This window comes from Diabrotica undecimpunctata, chromosome 4, assembly GCF_040954645.1.
Source record: "Diabrotica undecimpunctata isolate CICGRU chromosome 4, icDiaUnde3, whole genome shotgun sequence".
Classification (NCBI taxonomy): Eukaryota; Metazoa; Arthropoda; class Insecta; order Coleoptera; family Chrysomelidae; genus Diabrotica; species Diabrotica undecimpunctata.
The window spans coordinates 131,978,935-132,000,810 of NC_092806.1; the positions used below are offsets into that span (position 1 = coordinate 131,978,935).

Genomic DNA, 21,876 nt, shown 5'->3' on the forward strand with positions numbered 1-21,876 from the left:
AATATGAGATATGCGCCTAATTATTCAATTAGTATGGTTTTCACCTAATTGCGTGCTCTAAAATGTACCTACTATGGCCTACCAGTAGCAGATTGCTGATATGCATATGAAATGGATATAGAATATGGAATGAAAAAGAAATAGCCAGGCATTGACTGGTTGTATAATTTTTTAAAAAAGCACATAATTTTACAAAAAATATAGTCTCTACAAAAACAATGAATAAACGTTTTTTACATTTGTATCTGTTGTAAACAAATTGTAGAAAGTCGGTATGATTAGTAATATCCGTTTGAAAATGGTAATTGGATCCGTAATTGGTGATGTTTTAATTAAATGTTTTACTAATAAAAAGCTGTTCACAGCTGATAATTTGGTCATATTACTTCTCTTTGAATAAGCCGACTCACACGATAAAGCTATCCTACCAATTTTACGAATCATTAGCATTGTGACAAATGTTATTTTTATAAAATGAATCATTTTTAATAAATATTTATAAATTTGTATATAGACACATTATTTTCATTCAACTATCCTCGAAACAAAAATTACCAAATGGAATTTCATTAAAATCTCAGATATCTAAACATTTCTATTTCTACTTGCTTTAATTTTCTCTAAATTAGCAATTCGAACAGGCTGGTCATTAATTAATTAAATATACGCAATAGGATCTGACAAGCAAATTCCTCGTTTTAATCAGTTTTGACAAAAAGTCACAACAGCTGAAGCAAATGGTTAATTAGAAAATCAAGTCAATTACTGTTAAATAACATAATCTAAAAATATTATTTTATACTTAAGAAAATGTTAATATCTTATATTAAACTGCTTTAGTTGTACTTTAGAAAACAATTTTGTTTTTGCTTATTAAAATATAAAAAAATCTCATTAATTTTAATGGTCAAATATTTTAATACATTTTTTACAGATTGTTTCACACATTTTTTAGAACATTGTAGTTCTACACGAAAATATTGCTCCATGCTTCATATTTATTTACTATTCTGAGGTTTCGGCAACCCTGTGGGGTTCTGACGTTATAAATCTTGAACGACGTTACCGTTAAAAAGACTATATTAGACCACAAGAAAATAACTTGATAAGTCACATTTTTGATTTTGTTCTGGATTTCTTGATTAATCAATTAATTAGTAATAAAAAGAAAAAAAAATGATATATAGGTTGTTGGTTTACGTTTTAGTTTTTTTAAATTTCTAGTGCATATTAATGATATTCATTGTTTTTTATACGTCCACAAATTTATTTTTTATGCAAAAAGGATCCAATGAAATATTGTCATAAAAAAAATTTTACAATATAATTAGAGTTGTCTAGTTACTTCAATACTTTGTCATGGTTTGTTTCTTGTTTTTGGCTGTAAGGTTGTCATAATAGGCCTTAGATTTAATGCCACAAAAATATTTAAGAGACTGGTAGCCCTTGAACTTTTTCATAGAAATAGGCCCCCACTCTGTAAAAAAATAGAAACGGTTCAGAAAGTCTTAATTATTAAGATTTTTCAAAACATTTACACTGAGTACATTTTTTTAAATTGTATAGAAAATTATTTTTTAGTTGATTGTTAGAATCTCTTAAGTTTTTGATTTGTTCTATAACCAGTTTTCTCTTCTTTTCATTTTTGGCTTGATGGAACTGTTTTTCTGTAATTGGGAATAATAGCTGGTGTTCTTTCTTCTTTTTCTCCTTTTCCAAAGGCACTTTTTCCCATGCGCAGTTAAAAGATGTTATGAGCCTTATTAAAACTGTATGTGAGTTTTCAAACAAAATTTCTCGGATAGGTCTGATTGGGAAGGACAGTTTCTTTTCATAGACGAAGTCTAAGAACGCTATTCAAGACTACAAAAGGTATATGCTTAACTCTGGAACACTTAACCTCATGGCACCAATCATCCGGAATCTCACACCTAGACTTTTTCCTGATCAAAGCTTTATTTTTGTCACACTCAAGGTATAAGTGTCCACAAGTAGGGTATGTCATTATTATCAGCTTTAGTCTTTTCAGATTACTGACCAAAAAGTGGCAAAACTTGAATAGAGCACTGTATTTGTTTTGCCCCGAGCAGGAATCACGACAAACATAAATCTCTTTAACATTAGGTTCAAAGAAATTATATATATATATTGGAAGAGAAATAAACAAACCTCGTCTGCACCTTTCTTTCCAATATTTTTTGGATATATATAAAAGTAGCTCTCACTACTTGAAAGAACATGTATATTAAACATATACACAGATAATTGCCTTTTGTAGTAGACATTTTTGCTTTCAATGTTAGGGCATGGAAAATTCCTGCTATAATCCGTAGTAATGGCTTCTATTTTTGACGATTTTATAGCATTTTGTTTAGCAGTCCTCTTTCTCTCATAAAAAGTTGCTTGTTTTCTCAAGTAAAGTTCTTGTTTAGTTTCAAGTGCTCCTAGTTCTTGAATAAGCTTGCATCTGTGCATCTCTGCATCTCTTTCCTCGTTTATTTTTAAACTTACCGTTTTCTTTTCCTATAGCTTTCATAAAAAAAGTTTGAAGATTTTTGCAATAAATTGGAATATTTCTCTTTAAACATTACAAAAAATTTTTTAATATTTAATGAGTCATCTAAATTACTCCTCGAAGACTTCTTGGAGCTATAATGACTATTTCTGCTAGGGAAAGAAGTTATGTGCTCGTGAATTGTTTTTTTTTAAATCTTCGTCCTTTTGGTAAAGGCGATTTTTATGCAAACCCCGTAAATTCCTAGGAGCCCCGTTTGATTTTTTCAATTTATTTACAACTACATCAACTTTACCTCGTGTTGTATCGTGAAATTACACAAAAGCATTCTTGCAAACCTTGACATCTTCCACAGTGGCTCCACAAATTAATGTGATCTTTAAAAGATTAAGGCTAGCTTATTTATTTTTAGGACACTATTCAGATCTTAGATAAGGAAATATAGGTTAGAGGTAATGCTCAATTAATAAACCCTCGCAAAGTGAGTTCAGTTTCGATGTGACCGCCATATTTTGGTGCCTGTATGTGGCCCATTACCAGCTCTCGCAGGGTTGCCAGGTCTACCGATTTTAACTTCAATTTACTGATCTACTGAAACACTATAAATATTAATCTACTAAACAATATGTAATATTAAAATCATATTCAAAAGTAATCATTATATCAGAGGTCAATTAAAATTTTTGAAAAAATCCATTTTTTGATGTATATTCATTATCCTCTATCTACCAAAGAAATAAAATATGATGTGGCAACTCCTCTGGTACCGGTTTATGAATCAGTTAATTTCATAGGATTATGTGTCTAAGATTCAGACTATTGACTAAAAATGATCAAATATAAGTTTGTTAACCTGTTGAATGTAGACGACATGATTGACTAGCAAAGGAAACGCACGCATTTTGAGCAGAATAAAAATTAATATAATTTACTATACTGCTCTACTTCCCTTGACAGGAAGTTAACATAAAACTCACACTTAGATGGTAGAGCTAAAAGGGCATATATTGCCTATGAGCAGTGTCGACGAACATTCGGACGCACCTGGGGCCTCACGCCCAGGGTGATCGCCTGGGTCTACACCGCTGTCATTAGGCCAATGCTATCTTACGGAGCTATTGCTTGGGTACCAAAAGTGCTACAGGCAACAGCGATTAACAACCTAAACCATATTCAGCGGATGGCTTGCATTAATATAACAGGTGCCTTGAAAACAACAACAACTGCTGCAATGGAGTTGATCATTAGCATCACGCCTCTAGATATATATGTCAAAGAGGTGGCGCTAGTGACAATGGTGCGACTGCGCTCAGCTAGTGCAAACCTTGATGTAGGAATGGGACAATTGAGAACTCGTTTCTGGCGGGGAGAGCTGGATGCATTACCACTGCTACAGGCAGGCTGCGACTCAATTGAACCAAAGTTTGTCTTTAACAAACCCTACAAAATTGAAACAAGACAGTATATGGAGACAAACGTGGCAAATGCCTATTGCATATACACCGATGGCTCCAAAATGAAAAAAGCCTCAGGATGCGGGATATACTCCAGATCACTGAACCTAAGAATAAAGTGGGGTATGGAAAAAATGCCAGCGTAGTTCAGACAGAACTGACTGGTATTTCCATAGCCGCAAAAGAGATAACCCAAAAAGGTATAGCAGGGAAAACTATATTGATGGTAATACCATCATCCTGAGGTGGGTTAAAGGACACAATAGGAATAAAGGCAACCGAATTGCTGACCAATTATCTGGGAAGGTGGCAGGTCTAAGACTCTTAAGACCTGGGGATCTTTTTGGTTGGTTAACTACAACAATCGCGGAAATTGTCAAATGTCACTCCCATACGCAAACCGTAAAAAGATGGGAAGAAGGGAAAGGATGTAAACTTGCCAGGGTAACACTAAGTAACCTTGAAGAGTCAACATCAAAGAAATACTTGGGAATGACCAGGGAAAACCTACGTTTGGCAGATGGTTTTTTAACTGGTCGATGTCAACTAAGCAAACACCTCCACACACTGGGGCTAGCAGACTCACCTCTATGTTGGAAGTTTGAACGAGAAGACGAAACTGTAGAGCATTTCCTATGTAAATGCCCAGAGTTATCGTTAATATGAGAGTACGCGTTCGGCGAGTCCTGGCCCGCACCTGCCCACATAAGAGAGATGTCTCCTGGTGACTTGTCCACCTTCCTAGAAATGGCAGGATGGACAATAAGATAAGGATGACAGCTCCCTGGGAGGATGCACAATTTGTAAATTGTGGCCTAAGTTCTGTGAAACTTAACTCGCCCTCCCTACTCTACAGATACAGATACTATACTGCTCTAAGGGTAAGCAAGGAAAAAGCTACTGATTTATTAAAAAATTTTATGGAGAAGTTTAATTATGTGATATTATTAATAAAACGTTAGAGATTTAGACGTTAAAAATAGTTTTATTGTATGCTTTTTTCTTAAATATCCTTCCTTATAATTATCTATGCTTGAATCATATATAAAACATTGTTCTTCTCTAGTTTATTGATAAACAAAAACTATTGCGTCATAAACCTTATAATCCTATTTGCATTAAGATCTAGTTAAGAAATAAATTAATTTAGAGATTGGCTAATATTACTCGCCGGTGATAATTAACGGCTTCCATATATTTAAATGAAATTTGCATTCATCAATTACTTTAGACTTACTCTAATAAATGTTTTTAACGTAAAACAATATATTCAAGAACTTTTTACATTAAAATAAAATGACGCTTTCGGTATTTCCACGTTAAAAAGTTGGCGGGTTCCTTTAATCTTCATTTTTTAAGAGATTAACTTAGTAAAACGATTTAAGTATCTAGTACTTATTCCCATACACAAGAAATGAGTAAAAATTTTAAATTGTGAACCTTCTTCTAATATTGCCAATTTCAGGTTAATGCTCACAGTATATATGTTTTTATGACGAAAATAATTAACAAAGCAACAAATGATTTGTAGGTTTAATAGAATAATTATTGCTTATTACTTCATTTTAAGTCAGGAATTAGTGTCCACTGCTAAATATAAACGTCTCTAAAATATCGTCAATTAACATTGATTTCTTATTTAGATTCTTATGTCTAAGTCACCGTTTTATAATTCTTTTAGTCCATCGCCTAACTTGCTATATTGATAAGTACTGAGCAGTTTCATTTTAGTGTGATGATTCCGTCAATCGGATTCTGATCTTTGTCTAATTTTTTTGTTCTGTTTATGATAACATATTATACTTAAATTACAGCTTTTAATTTAGATATTCCAAAAGAACAGCGTCTTTTGCAAAAAAGACCATCGGAGATAGAATTGGCAAAACCCGGATGAAAATATTAGGAACGAGATCGATTTTATGATTACTGACAAGAAGCAAATCTTCAGAGATGTTACAGTCCCAAAACTCTCAAACCAGTTTTTTACCTCGGAAACGAGAGATATCATATGATCAAAAAGAAGTACAGACCTACCTAGATAGACCCATTTCAGGAACATATAAGTATTAACAACATTTTTTATAACGATAAGAATATAGAACGAAATGTCAACAACCTAAATGACATTATAATAGAAGCTATACAGGAAAGCTAGAATATAGTGTAACTTGGGGAGAGATGGTAAGCCGCGTGAGACGGCGAGTCGCCTTTTTTCATATAATGTTCGGCGGGGATCGTTCTCGGTGATGAAGTACGACGGTTTAGCATACACTACATCGTAATGGAAACAACACGTGCTTGAATATTTTATGGTTTCAAAATTTCAAAGTGTTGTAGTATGCATAATATCCACCATCCATCCAAAATTCTGACTACATCACAGCTAGTACTCATTATACTACGTATTTGTATGTTTGGTTGCCTACCAGTCAAGAGAAAGATCGTTATAACCTCATTCGTTTGTACACGTGTAGTGAATGAACGGTACCTTATGTATGACTTCAATTTGAAGCAATATTTTTTATCGGAATAGTGAATTTATTTGTTGGAAAAATTTGTTTGTAGAAAGTAAGTATTATTTTTTATTGTATAAATATTTTTCTACATCGAACTTCACATTATTATCTAGCTTTATGATGTCATTCATTATCAAACCATATATGGATTCGTATGCATTCCGTCTAAATTGGTATAAATCCGTAAAATCAACAAATGGTTTCGAATAGGTACATCCAATCTTATTTTAGTTATACCGTTTTTAGAAAAACTATTATTTGGTTTTTGTTTTCAGAATGGATCCTGGGAAGTTTTATGGCTCGTCTAAATACGTTAACTGTATTCCTAATGATGGAGAACTAAGTGAAAAAGAATTAGGTTCAAATTCCGATAATTAGTATATTCCTCGATGTCGTCAGTCCCAGTCTGATGATAGTGATAGCATTGAACAAAGGAATTTGGATAAAAATACACCTATTTGCTCTGGTACAAATAAAATTGTCAACAAAAAAAAAAAGAAACCTGAAAACATTTTATGGGAACCAAGCCATTTGAAGCGTTTTAATAAAAGTGATTATGCATTTAAAAACGTAGAGCTACCAGAATGTATTCTTGAGCTAGAAAATCCTGCAGATTTTTCTTGTTTTTGTTTCCAAAAGAATTAATATCCATGATTGTTGAACAATCAAACATAAAAGTTCTGCAGGATAATATAAACAAACCTGTCAATATTACCGAAAAGCTTGGATGGCGACAGAACTTTTTAACAATTGGCTTTTAACAGTTAATGGGGTTATGAAGTAAGTAGAAGAATGTACAGGAGGATATGGTCTGGGCAACAGAAACGAAATGGGTGACAGGCTTATCGAGTTTTGCCAAAAGTATAATTTTGTTATAGTTAATACATTATTCAAAATGCCAAAGAGAAGACCATACACTTGGAAGTCACCAGCAGATCAAGAAGAGAGAATTGTAAGAAACCAAATAGACTATGTATTAGTTAGACAAAAATACAGGAACGCAATTATATCCGCAAAAACCTATCCAAGTGCCGACATAAGATCTGATCACACCCCAGTAGTGACCAAAATTAGGCTCAAAATGAAAATAATAAAACGAAGAACAACAAATGCAAAAATCGATACAAGTAAATTAAGGAACCCACACATAAAGAAACGCCTGGCAGGTGAAATCAACAACGCATTAATGACTGTTAAAGGACAAATTCTACAAAATACTGAGACGGATAAAAAATGGTTATTAATAGAGACAGAAATAGATAAAAGTCAAAAAGAAATTCTAATACCAATCAGATATAAAAAGAAGCAATGGATGACGGAAGAAATTTTGGATTTAATGGAAGAAAGACGTCAATATAAAAACAAAAATAATCAGATGTACAAAAAAGTGGGTAAACAAATAAAATACAGAATTAAGAAAGCGAAAGAACAATGGTTAAAAGAACAATGCGCAGAAATAGAAGAATACCAGAGAAGACATAATAGTTTTAACACACATAAAAAAATTAAAGAATTAACTCACAACAATAGAACAAGAAAACCGGGAATACTGAAAGATGCAAATGGAAAACTTGTGTTGAATACTAACGACAAATTAAAGAGATGGATAGAATACATCAATAAACTGTTCAAAGACAATAGAACAAAACAGATGGAGATAGAAGTAGAAGGGGATATGGTTTTAAAGATATTAAAAGAGGAAATTAAAATGGCATTAAAAAACAGCAAAAGTGGTAAAGCAGTAGGTCCAAACCAAATCCCTATAGAAACCTTAAAATGCATAAATGATGAAACCTTAGACATTATAGTAGACTTATTTAACCCGGCATCCGACAGGTGAATTTTTTTCCACTAACATACAGGTGGAGTGTGACAAACCCCAGCAACTGAAAAATTTAAAGAATTCCAAAAAATATCTTTATGTTTATTTTTTATTATTTATTATTGTAATTTGTAATACACAACATGTAATCAATAACATTATATATGAGTTTAAGTTAAATTAAAGACAAAAGAAAAATGATTTTATTTATAATTAATAAAACAAAGATGGCTAAATTAGTAAATAATACGAACTTGAATAATTACTCAAAATCTGTACAGTCCTTACAATAGATTTGGGCATGCTCAAGACAGAGGTAAATCTCGCAAGCCTCGCATACGTATTTGGTTTTTCTGTCACGAACACGAGGACACTTAGAACATCTTCCCTGCTGACCTGGTCTCCTTTTCTTGCGTACTGGCTCTGATTGTTCACCCAAAACATGTCTTATAGAACTACGCAGTTCTCAAGTTAACCTCGGATTTGTTACTCTATTCCGTTGATTGTCTTGTATTAATTGTTTTTCTAACTCTTTTAGGAAAATTCTCCTAGCAATTTTCACGTCAATATTGTACACTTTGTAAATTATTTGGGTATTAATTCCTGCGGTATTGAGAAGGGAGAAAAAGATTGTTAGTGGCCAGCGGCGACTCCGACGTGAAATACTGTAAGATGCGGACATTTCATCCACGACATCAACACCACACTTACTAAAATTATAAAAACATACTATCTCACAAAACTTTCTTCTCCGTATCACCCACCGAATTATCATGATGGAGAGATGACATCAATAATGTCACTTTTCACTTGTTTGTTGATAGGATATAAGTGTACAATTTTCTTGAAACCCAAACAGTGGAATAGAATACAAATCTCTATTGCGTACTTTTAAAAATAATTTTGGAGGTATGTGTGGCTTATTTTTTCTAACTGTTCCCACCACAGTGAGTTTGTGAGTATTTCGTAGGTTTTCGAGGAGTTCGTAGCTGGTATACCAGTTGTCAAACGGCACGTTCCGTTTTATTCCAGATATCGGGGCAACTAGACGGTCTGTAATATCTTTAGGGCTATTGCTTTGTCTAAAAGGTCCATCTGACTGCTGGCTCACATAAACCTCCATATTTACAAGGTAGTATGTACATGCATCTACCAAAGCGTGTACTTGTATACCTTACTTAGCTGGTTTGTTCGGTATGTATTGTGTAAAACTGCAGCGGCCACGAAACGCCTCCAATTTTTCGTCGATTGTTACATATTGAGACGGTGTATAGGCGTTCTTGCAGTTATCCACGAATCGGTCAACAATTCCTCGAGTATGTGCCAATTTGTCCAGTTTCAATCTGTCTGCCCTATTCTTTTTATGATCAAACCGAAGACATGAAATTAAAAACTCGAATCTTCTTTGACTGAAATATGTCAATACCTGTGCCATCCAAATTCCATAGCTCACACAGACGACGATGAATATTTCTAAATGCACCGGCTAAGTATAAGAGGCCAAGTGCAGCTTTTATTTCTGAAGTATTTGTTTCTCCAAAGTGATTTGAATCTTTCTATTTTTCAGTCTTTTCTCTTATTCTCTCATTAGTGCAAGTAACAATGTAAATAATCATTTACTGCTGAACAACTCCAATTACTGCTAAACAAAACAAACAGTTTCTGTGAAAAATATGGACTAAAAATGAATATAAAAAGACCAAATACATAATAATACCAAAGAAAACAAATATACCAACAAACATACATTTGGGAAATGTACCGATAGAAAGGGTTGATAAATACAAATAATTAGGAACCTGGATTTCACACAATAATGATCAAACAACCGAAATAAGAGCCAGGATAGAAATAGCAAGAAATGCGTTTGTAAAAATGAAAACAATTCTCTGCAACAAAAACCTTAGATTAGGCAATGGTGCAATTCAAATTGCAACCATTGGACCAAGCGATCATCCATAATTTTAAGACGTTCTATCGCAAAGAAATTGTTAAACTCGTTTTAGAATCTCTCGGCAAGCAGCTAACGCTGCAAGTTCTGACAGCTATTTTATTAATTGACAAAGCATGGAAAGGTGTAACTCCCCTAATTCTCAACTGCTTCAAAAAATCCGGTTTTTTTAAAGAAAATCAGGAAAATCTTCCAATACTTATGGATGATAAAGAACCAGCAATAGAACCATTAGTTGACGGTGTGAGTTTTTCTGACTTTGTTCAAGTGGATGAAGATATTGCTGTCTCAGGTTCTCTAACCAATGGGGAAATTTTATCTGCGACAGATACTAATAAAAAAAAGAACGACGAAGATGAGTACAATACATCAGAACCTTTGGCAGAGGTTTAAGTTAAGGAAGCAACATCCTCATTTGATACCTTACAAATCTTCTGTCTATAAAACAAAAGTGATGAAAAAGCATTTCAGGTACTTTTTCTCTTAAAAAAATTATTGAGCAGTCTAAACAGTAGCAATGTCCTTTGAAGTAAATCAGTATAATACAGTTCTTTCTAAAGATTGATTAATTCACATTATGAATACATAAATGTATGTACACGAATGTACCTCTAAACTTTAGCCATCCTTATAGAATAGCAGTTAATAAATAATAATTGATCAACACTTAATAATTCGTTTTATTTATTTTCTCTCACAAATTTTGAACCAGTTGATATTTCAAACACTCAATAATTCGTAATATTTTAAGAGTCCCTCGAGTTTCGAATTAACGAGAGTCGACTGTATCAACATTAAACTACTAATATTAAGAAATGTATGACAACTTTTTTGCAGATAAGAGATAAAGGTTTTTGTTGGATATACGATTCATAATTGATAAAATTTGATCAAGTACACATTGAAAAATTTTATTGTTTGTGTCAAGTTGTAAATCCGAGACATCAGAGTAAAGTTAAGTTTGTGTTCAAAAAAGGTAATATGCCCTACGTAGGTTTGTCAGATGTTCAGAGGGGAAGAATTGTTGCTCTTGTTGAGCAGGGAATATCACAAAGGCAAATTTCAGCTATGCTACACGTCCCGCAGAACGTTGTTTCAAAAACATATGCAAGATTTTTAGAATTGGGTACACTCAAGAAGAGGCCTAGAGAAAGTTGTCGTAGAGTAACTAGTGATCGACAAGACCAGTTTTTAGGTCAAATAGCTAGAAGAGATCCAACCTCTTCTCATTCGGAGCTCCAAAGGCAACTTTTGCAAACTACAGGTATTGACATTTCAGTTGAAACAGTACGAAAGAGACTTCGTTCCGAACATTTATTTAGCAGGAGGCAGTTAAGGGTTCCCGAGTTATCCAGACAGAACAAAATTGATCGCTTGAATTGGTGTATGGAACACCAGAACTAGACAAATGAAGATTGGCAAAATGTCCGTTTTTCAGTTGAAACCAGAATTGGTCCGAGATCAGATGACCGTCGAATTCAGGTTTTAAGAGGTCGAGGCAGACAAGCTAGACTGCAAACTTCCAGATTGGTTTCAAAATATAAAGGAGGAACTGTAATGTTTTGGGGAGGTATTATGATGGGAGAAAAACACCTTTGCGTCCCTTACAGCAAAGTTTAACGGGTCGCCGGTATGTCGATTTGGTACTAGAACCTATAGTTAGGCTGTGGCGAGGTGCAGTGAGAAATATTTTCATTTTTATGCACGATAATGCCCCTCGACATACCAGCAGAGTTTCCACAGACTTTCTGGAAACTGAAGATGTCACTGTTCTGAGCTGGCTTGCCTGCTCACCTGATATTAATCCCATTGAGCATGTGTGGAACCTCATTAAAAGAAGGATTAGAGCTCGAAGGGATATTCCAGGTAATGCAGATCAGCTCATTCAAGCCGCTATAGAAGAATGGGCAAACTTACCTCAAGAACAAGTTGACGATTTGATTAGAAGCATTTCCCGTCGGATTGAAGCTTGTATTAGAGCTAGAGGTGACAACACTGACTATTTAAATAAACAACAAGACTGTATCTTTCTTTAGTCAACCATTGCAATGTTTTCATTTGTTTGTGTTTTTTTGCGTTTTTGTTAATTTCAAGCATTTGTAACATTTTTTAATTGTTTTTTTTTGATAATAATTAAACTGGTTTAGTATAAAATGTAGTTCATTTTCCATTAAAAAAAATTTAGTAATACTTTACAAAATCGGAAATACTGGGTGATTCCATATAAGTTTGGTTGTGTGCATGTTTCCAATATATTCTATTTGATTCCCTTCTCGCCATAGTTTAGTGTACCATACGAGAGAATAGCTCAGATGTAGTATTTAACCATTTTATATAAAACATATATTTAATTTGGTTATTACGAAATATTTCATATTTAGATTTTCGTAACTCTCACCCAAATAAAGTCCCAGGTGTACATTCTTTGAAAATCATATCAAACTATCTAAATACTTATGCGCCCTGCCTATTTTTTAACTATGCTACAAAAGACTTTTTGTAATACATTTAATCGCGACTCTATAATCATCTTGTTATAATAATTATAACCAATAGTAACAGTTATTATAATACAATAGAGCAATAATTTTAATAGGTCCAATTTGAATACATATAATCAACAGTAATCGGCCTGGAGGTGTACAAAAAACTCTTATGAAATTATTTAGAAATATGTCTCAATTGTTCGCTAAGAGATTTAAGCAAAGGTTACAATCAAATCAGAAAACAATGACCATCGTGCATTGGATATTGAGAGACATTTAGTATTTGTCCATAGACAATTGGGCCTAACCACGTTAGCTAACCACAGATTATAAAATAAACGCTTTATTGGGCATTTCGGCTTTCAGATTAAAAAATCGTTTATTTGAATTGTAATTTAATTAGTATAGAAATGAATATAATTGAAAACAGAACAACATGTATATCCAGAATATGAAAGAACTTCTTTTAACACGTTAAGCCCCGGACCATCATGATATAAGTTTTCTGTCAGACCGGAACATTTTTTTAATAATTTTAAAATAAGAATGTATAATTATTTATTTCTATTCTAAACAAAAAAAAATACATTTTTTTAAGTAAAAAACAGCATGTACCAACAAGGTACACACGGTCTATTTATAATTATTTTTGTAATTTGTTTTAATGTGGACCATGTGTGCCATATTGGCTCACACCAGGAAGATAACCAAATACCTTCTTCCTAAGATATTTAAAGTTTAAAAATACAAAAAAAAATTTATTTTTTCAAAGAACATGTATGAATATTCACAAAACACTTAACACACATATATGCGGTAGTAACGGCACATGCCGGACAAAAAGTGTACACCCTTTTGGCATTCTTCATCGCTGATGTTCTTCCTTCACGGTTCGAAAAGTTCTTATAACATACTGAACACCTTCCCTTTTTCTCTTTCTCGTCCAAGGTATGCAGAGGTGTTAAAGTGTTTGCAGAAGTTATTTGTGGCATCAAAAGACTTTGAACAATCTGTTCACGGAACTCAGTAATTGAGAGATGTTTGCCGGTAACAGATTTGTAGGGAGCTAAGGAGTTTACAATTGCGGTATTTGTTAGTATTTAATTCCACAGCCAATTTACGATACCACTTTATACTTCGTCGAACAGGGGAATTATATGCAGCCTTTTGATCCGACACATCGATAAAAGATTCTGCAGAATTATAGTCAACAATGGTCGATGGTTTGGGAACAGGTCCACGTTTTGTTTGAACATCTATCATCAAAGGAATATCCTTGGTCGTTAAAAACAAAACGTTTAGTTTATCTTTCCATTTTCCGATAACAACTTTTGTATTACTCTGTAGATATTTTATGTCACCTCTTTTTAATTTTGCATTGACTATCACTTTTGGATTATGTTTCCTATTGACACGTAATGTTTCGACTAAATGGGTTTTCCTAGGATTTAAATCATGGGCCAAGTCAACACTCGTATAAAAATTATCAGTATATAAAGATCTGCCTGTATGTGGAAGCGGTTGCATAAGCTCCATCACCACTCTGGATGCTAACGACTTTTCAGATGGTTGCATCTCTTTTCCACCGTATACTTTTACGGCGTACGTATATTTATCTGCTACGCTAAGTTTAAACAATTTGACTCCATATTTGTGTCTTTTTCCAGGAATGTCTTGCAAAAAACTAAGTCTGTCACGAAATAGCACCATAGTTTCGTCAATACATAACGATTATCTAGGAGTATAGGAGTATACATATTCTGAAACTTTTTATTTAGTATTTGTACAAGAGGAGAAATTACGAGAGAACTCTCGTTATCTGAAATGTGAAAGAAAAAAGTAAATTCTTACTCCAATAATCTCTGAGTTCAGGTTTTCTGTCTAACCCCAAATGATAGCCAAAAATCGAGGCATTTCTTCTCTGTCAATTATACTCCAGTTACTCATAAACGAATGTTTCGTTATTAATAAATTTACAATACCAGCGATTATTGTTTGTTCGGCGTATTTATCAGTTTCAGTAACAACAAATCTTGCACCTGACGGTCGATAAACAGTAGGTAGAAATCTATTGGTTTGTGCTCTGTACGTTTTGCAATTTCTTCCTGATTTATTCCTGAAGTAAAGGATAGTTTCAACATCGTCAATAACAGCTTTCAGGCTAACGTTTGCAGCTTCAGCTTTTTCTACAAAGCAAAAAAAGCAAACTACAAACAGAAATTGTGCATTCCTAAATAACTTGCCTATCCTTCTTGTATCAGGCTTCTTCTGGTTAGAACTAGGACCTGCAGTAAATTCTTTGTAATTTTGTGTTTGTTTGCAAATTTTAACTTTTTTTCTATATTCAATACTGTATGAGTCTGAAGAACCATCAGTAACATTTTCATTGTACACTGAATCGGCATCGGAATCATCAAACGTACTTTCAGACATATTGATATCACTAAAGTCACTCTCCTCAGCAATTCTGCTAAGTTCTTCTTCCGATAGAACCTTACGGAACATTATCCTCTTTTTTAGTTCCACTTTTTAACAAAAAAACTGAAGAGAAAATAGTCTTAGCCTCGTTAGACGTTCGAACCGATACTGACTGAAGTATGTTAGAAATTATAACCTAACCTGTTTGTGAACACGTGGTTTAACGGACTAACCTCTGATTTCGTTTACTACAGACCGTTTACACAAATTTATACACAAGAAAGCACGGCAAATGCGAGCCTTGACGAATCCGACAGGATAACTATTTGTTGATCAGAGATTTTCTTCTCAATAGTCCATTCCAGAGCTTGATATAAACAGTTCTGCGGAATAAATAGAGCATTGTTGGTTTAATTTAAATATAAGGTGTTTTTGATTGTTTTGGATATACACCGCACAACCAACTCCTAAAATGGATTTTGACCCATCTGTGAAAATCCTATAGGTATGACATCAAATTTGGTAAGTTGTTTTTGAAGTTGAATGACGTTGTTATCATCAAAAGTAGGGAAATAAACTTTAGTTTACGAATAAAGAATATTGAAATTAGATTGGAAGAAATTAGTTTCAGCTGGGATTTCTAAATAGAAAGAAACATTAGGAAATGCTATAGTTGAAGTTGGAGAATTTTTGATATGCTATCATTTGTCAACTAAGTTAGATACAGATATGTCAGATATTTTTTGCAATATGTAGGTTTGGTTGTTACCTTGACATTTAAGGATACATTTTTCAGTTTACAAAAGACGCGTTAAATGTATGGGAGGTTCCATACATTCGGCTAATAGATTTTTAGTAGGTGTAGATTTAAGTGCACCTAAAATTAAACGCAGATCTTTGTACTGGATTCGGTCTGATTTTCTAAGCCTAGTATTTGTAGCACACCCATATAAAAAGCAACCATAGTTAAGAATTGACCTAATATATCCCCTGTAAAACATTAGAATAACCTTAGGATCAGCGCCCCATTCGTAAAGATTAACTACCTTTAAAACATTTAGGCTTTTTTCGCATTTAATTAAACAGGTATTAATATGTTCTTCCATGTTAATTTGGTATCAAGTGTGACGCCAACATAAGTCTAGTGTTTTTGGACAGGTATACTTAGATTATGAATTCTAATACTGGATATATTCGGCAAGTGATGACGAGTAAACAACACCACAGCGGATTTATTCGAAGTAAGTTCCAACCCTTGGTTAAGAAAGTATTCTCTTGCACTGTACATAATCCGTTTTATTGAACCAATACATTTCTGCTAAGAATTTTTAGAAGCGTAAAAGCAGAGATCATCGCGTATTGTATTGTAAAATATTACAATTAATACTCATACCATGTAGATCCATATTATATACATAGGTTAAACAACACAGGGCTAAGCACAGATCTCTGCGGTAAGCCTTGATAAACTAACCTTGGACCAATTTATTATTTCACCAAATGCTATTGAAACTTCATTCCATTAAAATTTATTTACATAAAAGAAACAAATTCTTGATTAATTGAAATCTTAATTGAAAAAATGGAACTTCTCCAAGACATTGAAAACCTTGTCTTATTTGGTGACTTCAATTTAGTCGATATCTATTAGCATTTGCCTGCTGTAAGCCATGAACTAACAAATGAGAGAAACATTTTTATAAACTTTGTTCAAAGTTCTAATCTACACAAATTGAGCAAGAATCCAACTCGTTTCAGAATAAACAATTTGCCATAAATATGTGAGATTTGATTTTTACAAATGATGACCAACTGCTCACAGAACCGGTGATACGCACTCCTGTGTCCCAATTTTAATCATGTAGTTATCAGAACAAACATACCGTTTATTACGGAATATAATTACTTTAGTCAAAATACAGTTATACATAATAAGTTACAATAAGCAAAAAAAGGAGAAAGGAAGTCCGAAATAATAGAAAAATATTAGCAGCGAATAAAGCTTATTTTGCAAACAAACGATTACTTAAAAGAAAAACACTGACTAAGAAAACTATGATAAACATTTATAACACCATAATTAAGCCAATATTATTATATGCAGGATAAACAATGACGCTGATAAAAAAGATGAAAAAGACTTAAGAATAGCAGAGAGAAAGATTATGAGAAGCATACTCGGACGAATTAGAACAGAAAAAAAATGAATATAGAAGCATAGCAACTGCAGAGATTAAGGAGGAACTTAAGGAAAACATCGTGACTAAAATAAGCAGAAGATGAAGCAGTGACATACGCAATGATAGAATGAAATCCAGGAGGAAGAAAGACAAGGAAAAGACCAAGATCAAAGTGGCTGCAAGAAGTTGAAGAAGACTTCCAAATGGTAGGAGTCAGAGAATGAAGAGGAAAAGCTAGAGACAGGAAAAAATGTAGGGATATTGTCAAGAAGATAACATAAACAAAAGGGACTGATCCACCCAAGAAATAGGACCTAGAAAGCATTTGCGGTTTAACCCCGCGGTTTATTTTTAGGGAATTGATTCCCCAACGGCGTTTTTAAGTCTGCTAGGTGAAGTTTTCTTCTCCCATTCTCCCCAGCTTTTGTCAGACATGTTTCCAAGATTATTTACTCAGTTCAACATTTTTTTAACAGATTGTTGCATTATTTTTTCTAACACTACAATTAGCAATTGGTTAGAGTGTCTTTTCGTTGCACGTATTTAATCCAAAGGCCAAGAGAGATTAAATTAATTATTATACACATTCGGATGGATAGGTCTCTTAATTATTCTCTGGGTAATTTTAATATCTTCGTACATTAAAAATATACAAATATTTATAAAAAATATCAGATAATAAACAATATTAGAGCAAGTTGATAATACTATTCAACTGTTTCCAATGACACATCACTTACAACCAAAATAACTAAAAGATACAGAACGGAAAATAGTTATATAAACGAATATAATAGCTACAAAAAATAGATTGCACCGTGGTTGACAAAAAATCCGCAATATTGCAAATAAAATTAATTTAAATAAATTTAATCAATATCTTAAACAAACTGAAAATCAAACTCATAAAACCAGAAAACCTAAAAGAGTGTATTAGTAAATCCACTATTTAAAAATATACCGATTATTAGATCTAAAAAACTTCAAAACTTAATACCAACAAAACGCATTTTTGCAAATCTCTTTAGAAGCACTTTTTAATTACAAGATGGAGAAGAACTTAATGAATAATTTAAAAGAAATGTTGGCAACAAGTAAACTAATTATCCTTACGAAAGTAAAAGCTTGGATCAACCACAGAATCAGTCCGAAAAAGGCTTATGTGTTTGATCTTATTATTGGTGACATCTTAAAATAACTGTCAACAAAACTATAACGAATTAACATAACTTATTAACGCTTCATGAATGCTGAAATATATCCCACAATAGCAAAAATACTGAATGTGCTAAAACCGGAAAAACTGCAAAAGAATATATCATCATATGCGTAGACTTAAATCATTACTTCCAGTGATAAACAAATTCTACGAAAAGTTTTGTTAAAAAGGCTTAGACCAAAAATAAAAAAGTAAACTTTTTCCTACTCTACAGCATTAAAGAAAAAAGTATAGCCACTATTTTCACGGATGTGTTTTAAGTTTGGCAAGGAGGTCTAAAAGAAAAATCATATCTTGCGTCCCAAAATACTACTTATCTCTATTGGAGTCATATACATCACATAGAAACTTCAGATTAAAGCAGAAGAAAGAATATTTTGATTTAAAAGATGTTAGAGCTCTAAGGAAGCAACATAAGACTAGACTTTGCATATATTAGATATGCATAAAACATGTTTCTAAATTAATTCCAAATACCATTAGTTCGTTGATGACATTACAGTTTTTGCAATTTGTAGTACTCGCGAGAAAGTAGCAACAAAGTTTTAAAATTCCAAGGAACCAAATTAACAATTGGCCAAAACAATGCAGAATCAAATCAAAGGCTTGTAACGAATCCGTTTATATTGACTTAACCAAGAAAATTACTCGATCAAAATATTATTCTGGGTCTGCACAAAAACACCGCAAAATATCTGGATAATGTGAAAAATTAATGACAAGTTATACAAATCCTCAATCCTCTTTAGAGTTATGAGCCATACAACTCTAGGATTATGCTGCTAATAAAATATCCACTTAATGCAACGATTCCAAAACAATGTCTGTTAATGATCCTTGGACTTGATACATAACCGTGAGATACACAAAACTCTAGTTTGTACCTATTAGTTTTCAAATTAACAATGTTTAATGTGTTTAATACACCATTACCAAGTATGCGAGGAATTACGACCAAGCTCCAAAAAAAAATGAATGTTGAATCCCTCTAGCCCCTTGACCAAATGAATCAAATTATAAGACTCGGAAGAACCAAGATCAAAAATTAAAAGCATATTGTACACAGTAGTATAATAACTACAGTTATAGAATTCTATAAGTAGGCAGTAAGCTGTAGTCTTCAATGTAGAAATTATCTTAGTCAATTTCAGTTAGAAACAAATTGGTCATTATTCTACTTTAAACAGACTGTACAATGTTAAACAGCATTGTGAATAGCATAAAAGTTAAGGTTATGGAATACAAAAACATAATGAAACATTTTGTAAATATTTTTAATTTTTAAGCATAGCCAAAAACGATCTTTCAGCTGACAAGAAAATTTCTTTGTATTGGCCGTCACAAAAGAAGGCTAAAGACAAATATTTATTTGAAAAACAACACATAGAAAAAGCATATGTGCATAGATGTCAACGGCATTAGAAATTTTTAGCATATCTTAAACTTTTTGCTCTCTCTTCATGTCTAATTGTTGTCATTAGTGGTTAACGCTTTGTCGTTACTCCATACAGTGTTTTTCTTAGGAAATTTCCTATTCTCTTAAATACTGCACCTCTCTCTATTTTCAAAAGATATTTTCTTGCATGATATGTGTTGCTTATAAGACAAACATATAGTTAAGCGAGGAGAATCCTTCCTTACTGCTTTATTTTCGAATTGAATCGGGGTTGAATGGAGATATATTCAGAATGAACTGGCGAATATAGAGATTCAAAAGCTAACATTTACCCAAAAACAAACAAGCACATAATTGGAACGATGATAATAGATTACCTCTCATATGAAAGCATATATATCTATGTGTATGATTTTATTTATATTTCTTGTATTGATCTTTAATAGTTTTTATGATTAGGATAATACTCGCTTATGGAATAGAGGAAGTTTGAGCATTTCGGTACCTGAAAACTCTGGTAAAATTTTTGTTTGAATCAAGCAATAAACCAAAATATGCTGAACAAATAAAAAGCCAAGTAATATGATGAAAAAACATAAAAGGTGGTCAGCAGTTTTAAAAATAATTGTGTATCAAAATAGAAAGCTTTCAGTCAGGAAAACTGAAGGAAACATAATATGTGTTAAAGACAAAAGATATTATTGCTGTTAAACTTATATTTTGATTGTAGTTTCCCTTATTTTACTATTTTCTTTAGATGTATTTGGATAGCTGTATTTTTGCTTACACTTGGCAACATAAATGAGAAATCGGACGCCTTAGTAATACAAACTTACCTTTACCAACAGTTTCACTGCCACTATCTTCTGACGGAGGTCCGGGAGCAGCTCTCATTCCAGGTACAAGTCCATGCGGATACCTCGGTCTATTTAATGGGGAAAAAGCGCCATGCATACCCAATAGTTGGGCAGCGCCCGGGAATTGCAGCAAAGGTGCCCATGGGGGCCGTGGGGCTAGATGGGCAGCCGCGGCCGCATAAAGCTGAAGCGGCGGGGGTAGAACCCCAGATTCCAGTACCATTTTTTCGCCCACTTTGTTGATGTTAGATCACTACGGACACTGATACACTATTAGACACGACACTTCATGTTTTTAATCTATAGAACAGTCCTTGTTCACTTCATTATTGTTGTCTTTTAAAAATCGCGAAAAGTTTGCCGTTCGTACTTGTGATAGTATACCGAATGTTTATAGGTTGTTATTTAGAAGGGTTGTTTCGTGTTATGCTCCAGTGAGTATTTTCGAAACACTGGCCACTAAACTTTTTACTAGCGATATAAGTTATTGAGTTATTTACGTTATGAACCCATGTGCAAGATTTCCCTGCACACAAGACATGCGTTTGATACGAGACAGCTGGATTCACTAACTCCCTTCAGTATAAGTTAGCGGTAGGCGTGTTGCCTTCCACCAAAGTGAATACGACGATCGCTATTGGTGCAACAGCGAACCGCCCATAGATATTATCCCTCCCAAAGTGGTGAATATCATTATTGAGGAATGGTCTGATGTCAATATGTTTTAGTTATTTATTATTTTTGGTTTGATGGCTTTTTGGTGTAGTTGAATTTAGATGATATGTTATTTTTTGTTTGATAAACTGATAACGGTGTATTTTTAGGGATTTATGGGTAATTAGGGTTTTTTATTGTTGCCGGCATTTAATTGGAAATAATTGTTTTAGGGCGTTAATAAAGTTGTAAAAATATGGAAATGGACAATGTTGCTTCATAAGTTACGGCCTGTGTAAATATGTCTATAGCTAAATTCGGTTAAAAGCCTTTTCATTTTTAATGACATGGCAGGGACGATATTTTTTAACTCCCAAATAATTTTTGAAACATGGCAGATTTTTTCAC

General features: G+C 33.2%; 1 protein-coding gene across 1 annotated transcript in view; it reads right to left on the reverse strand.

Annotated features, from left to right (window-relative positions):
* The window catches only part of LOC140440053 (homeobox protein unc-4-like), a 147,667-nt gene extending 126,304 nt beyond the window's left edge, over positions 1 to 21,363 (reverse strand). The window contains exon 1 of the mRNA XM_072530299.1: positions 20,794 to 21,363. Coding sequence (XP_072386400.1) covers positions 20,794 to 21,037 — 244 coding nt within the window. The 5' untranslated portion in view covers positions 21,038 to 21,363. The remainder of the gene's footprint in view (positions 1 to 20,793) is intronic.
* Between the last annotated feature and the right edge of the window lie 513 nt (positions 21,364 to 21,876).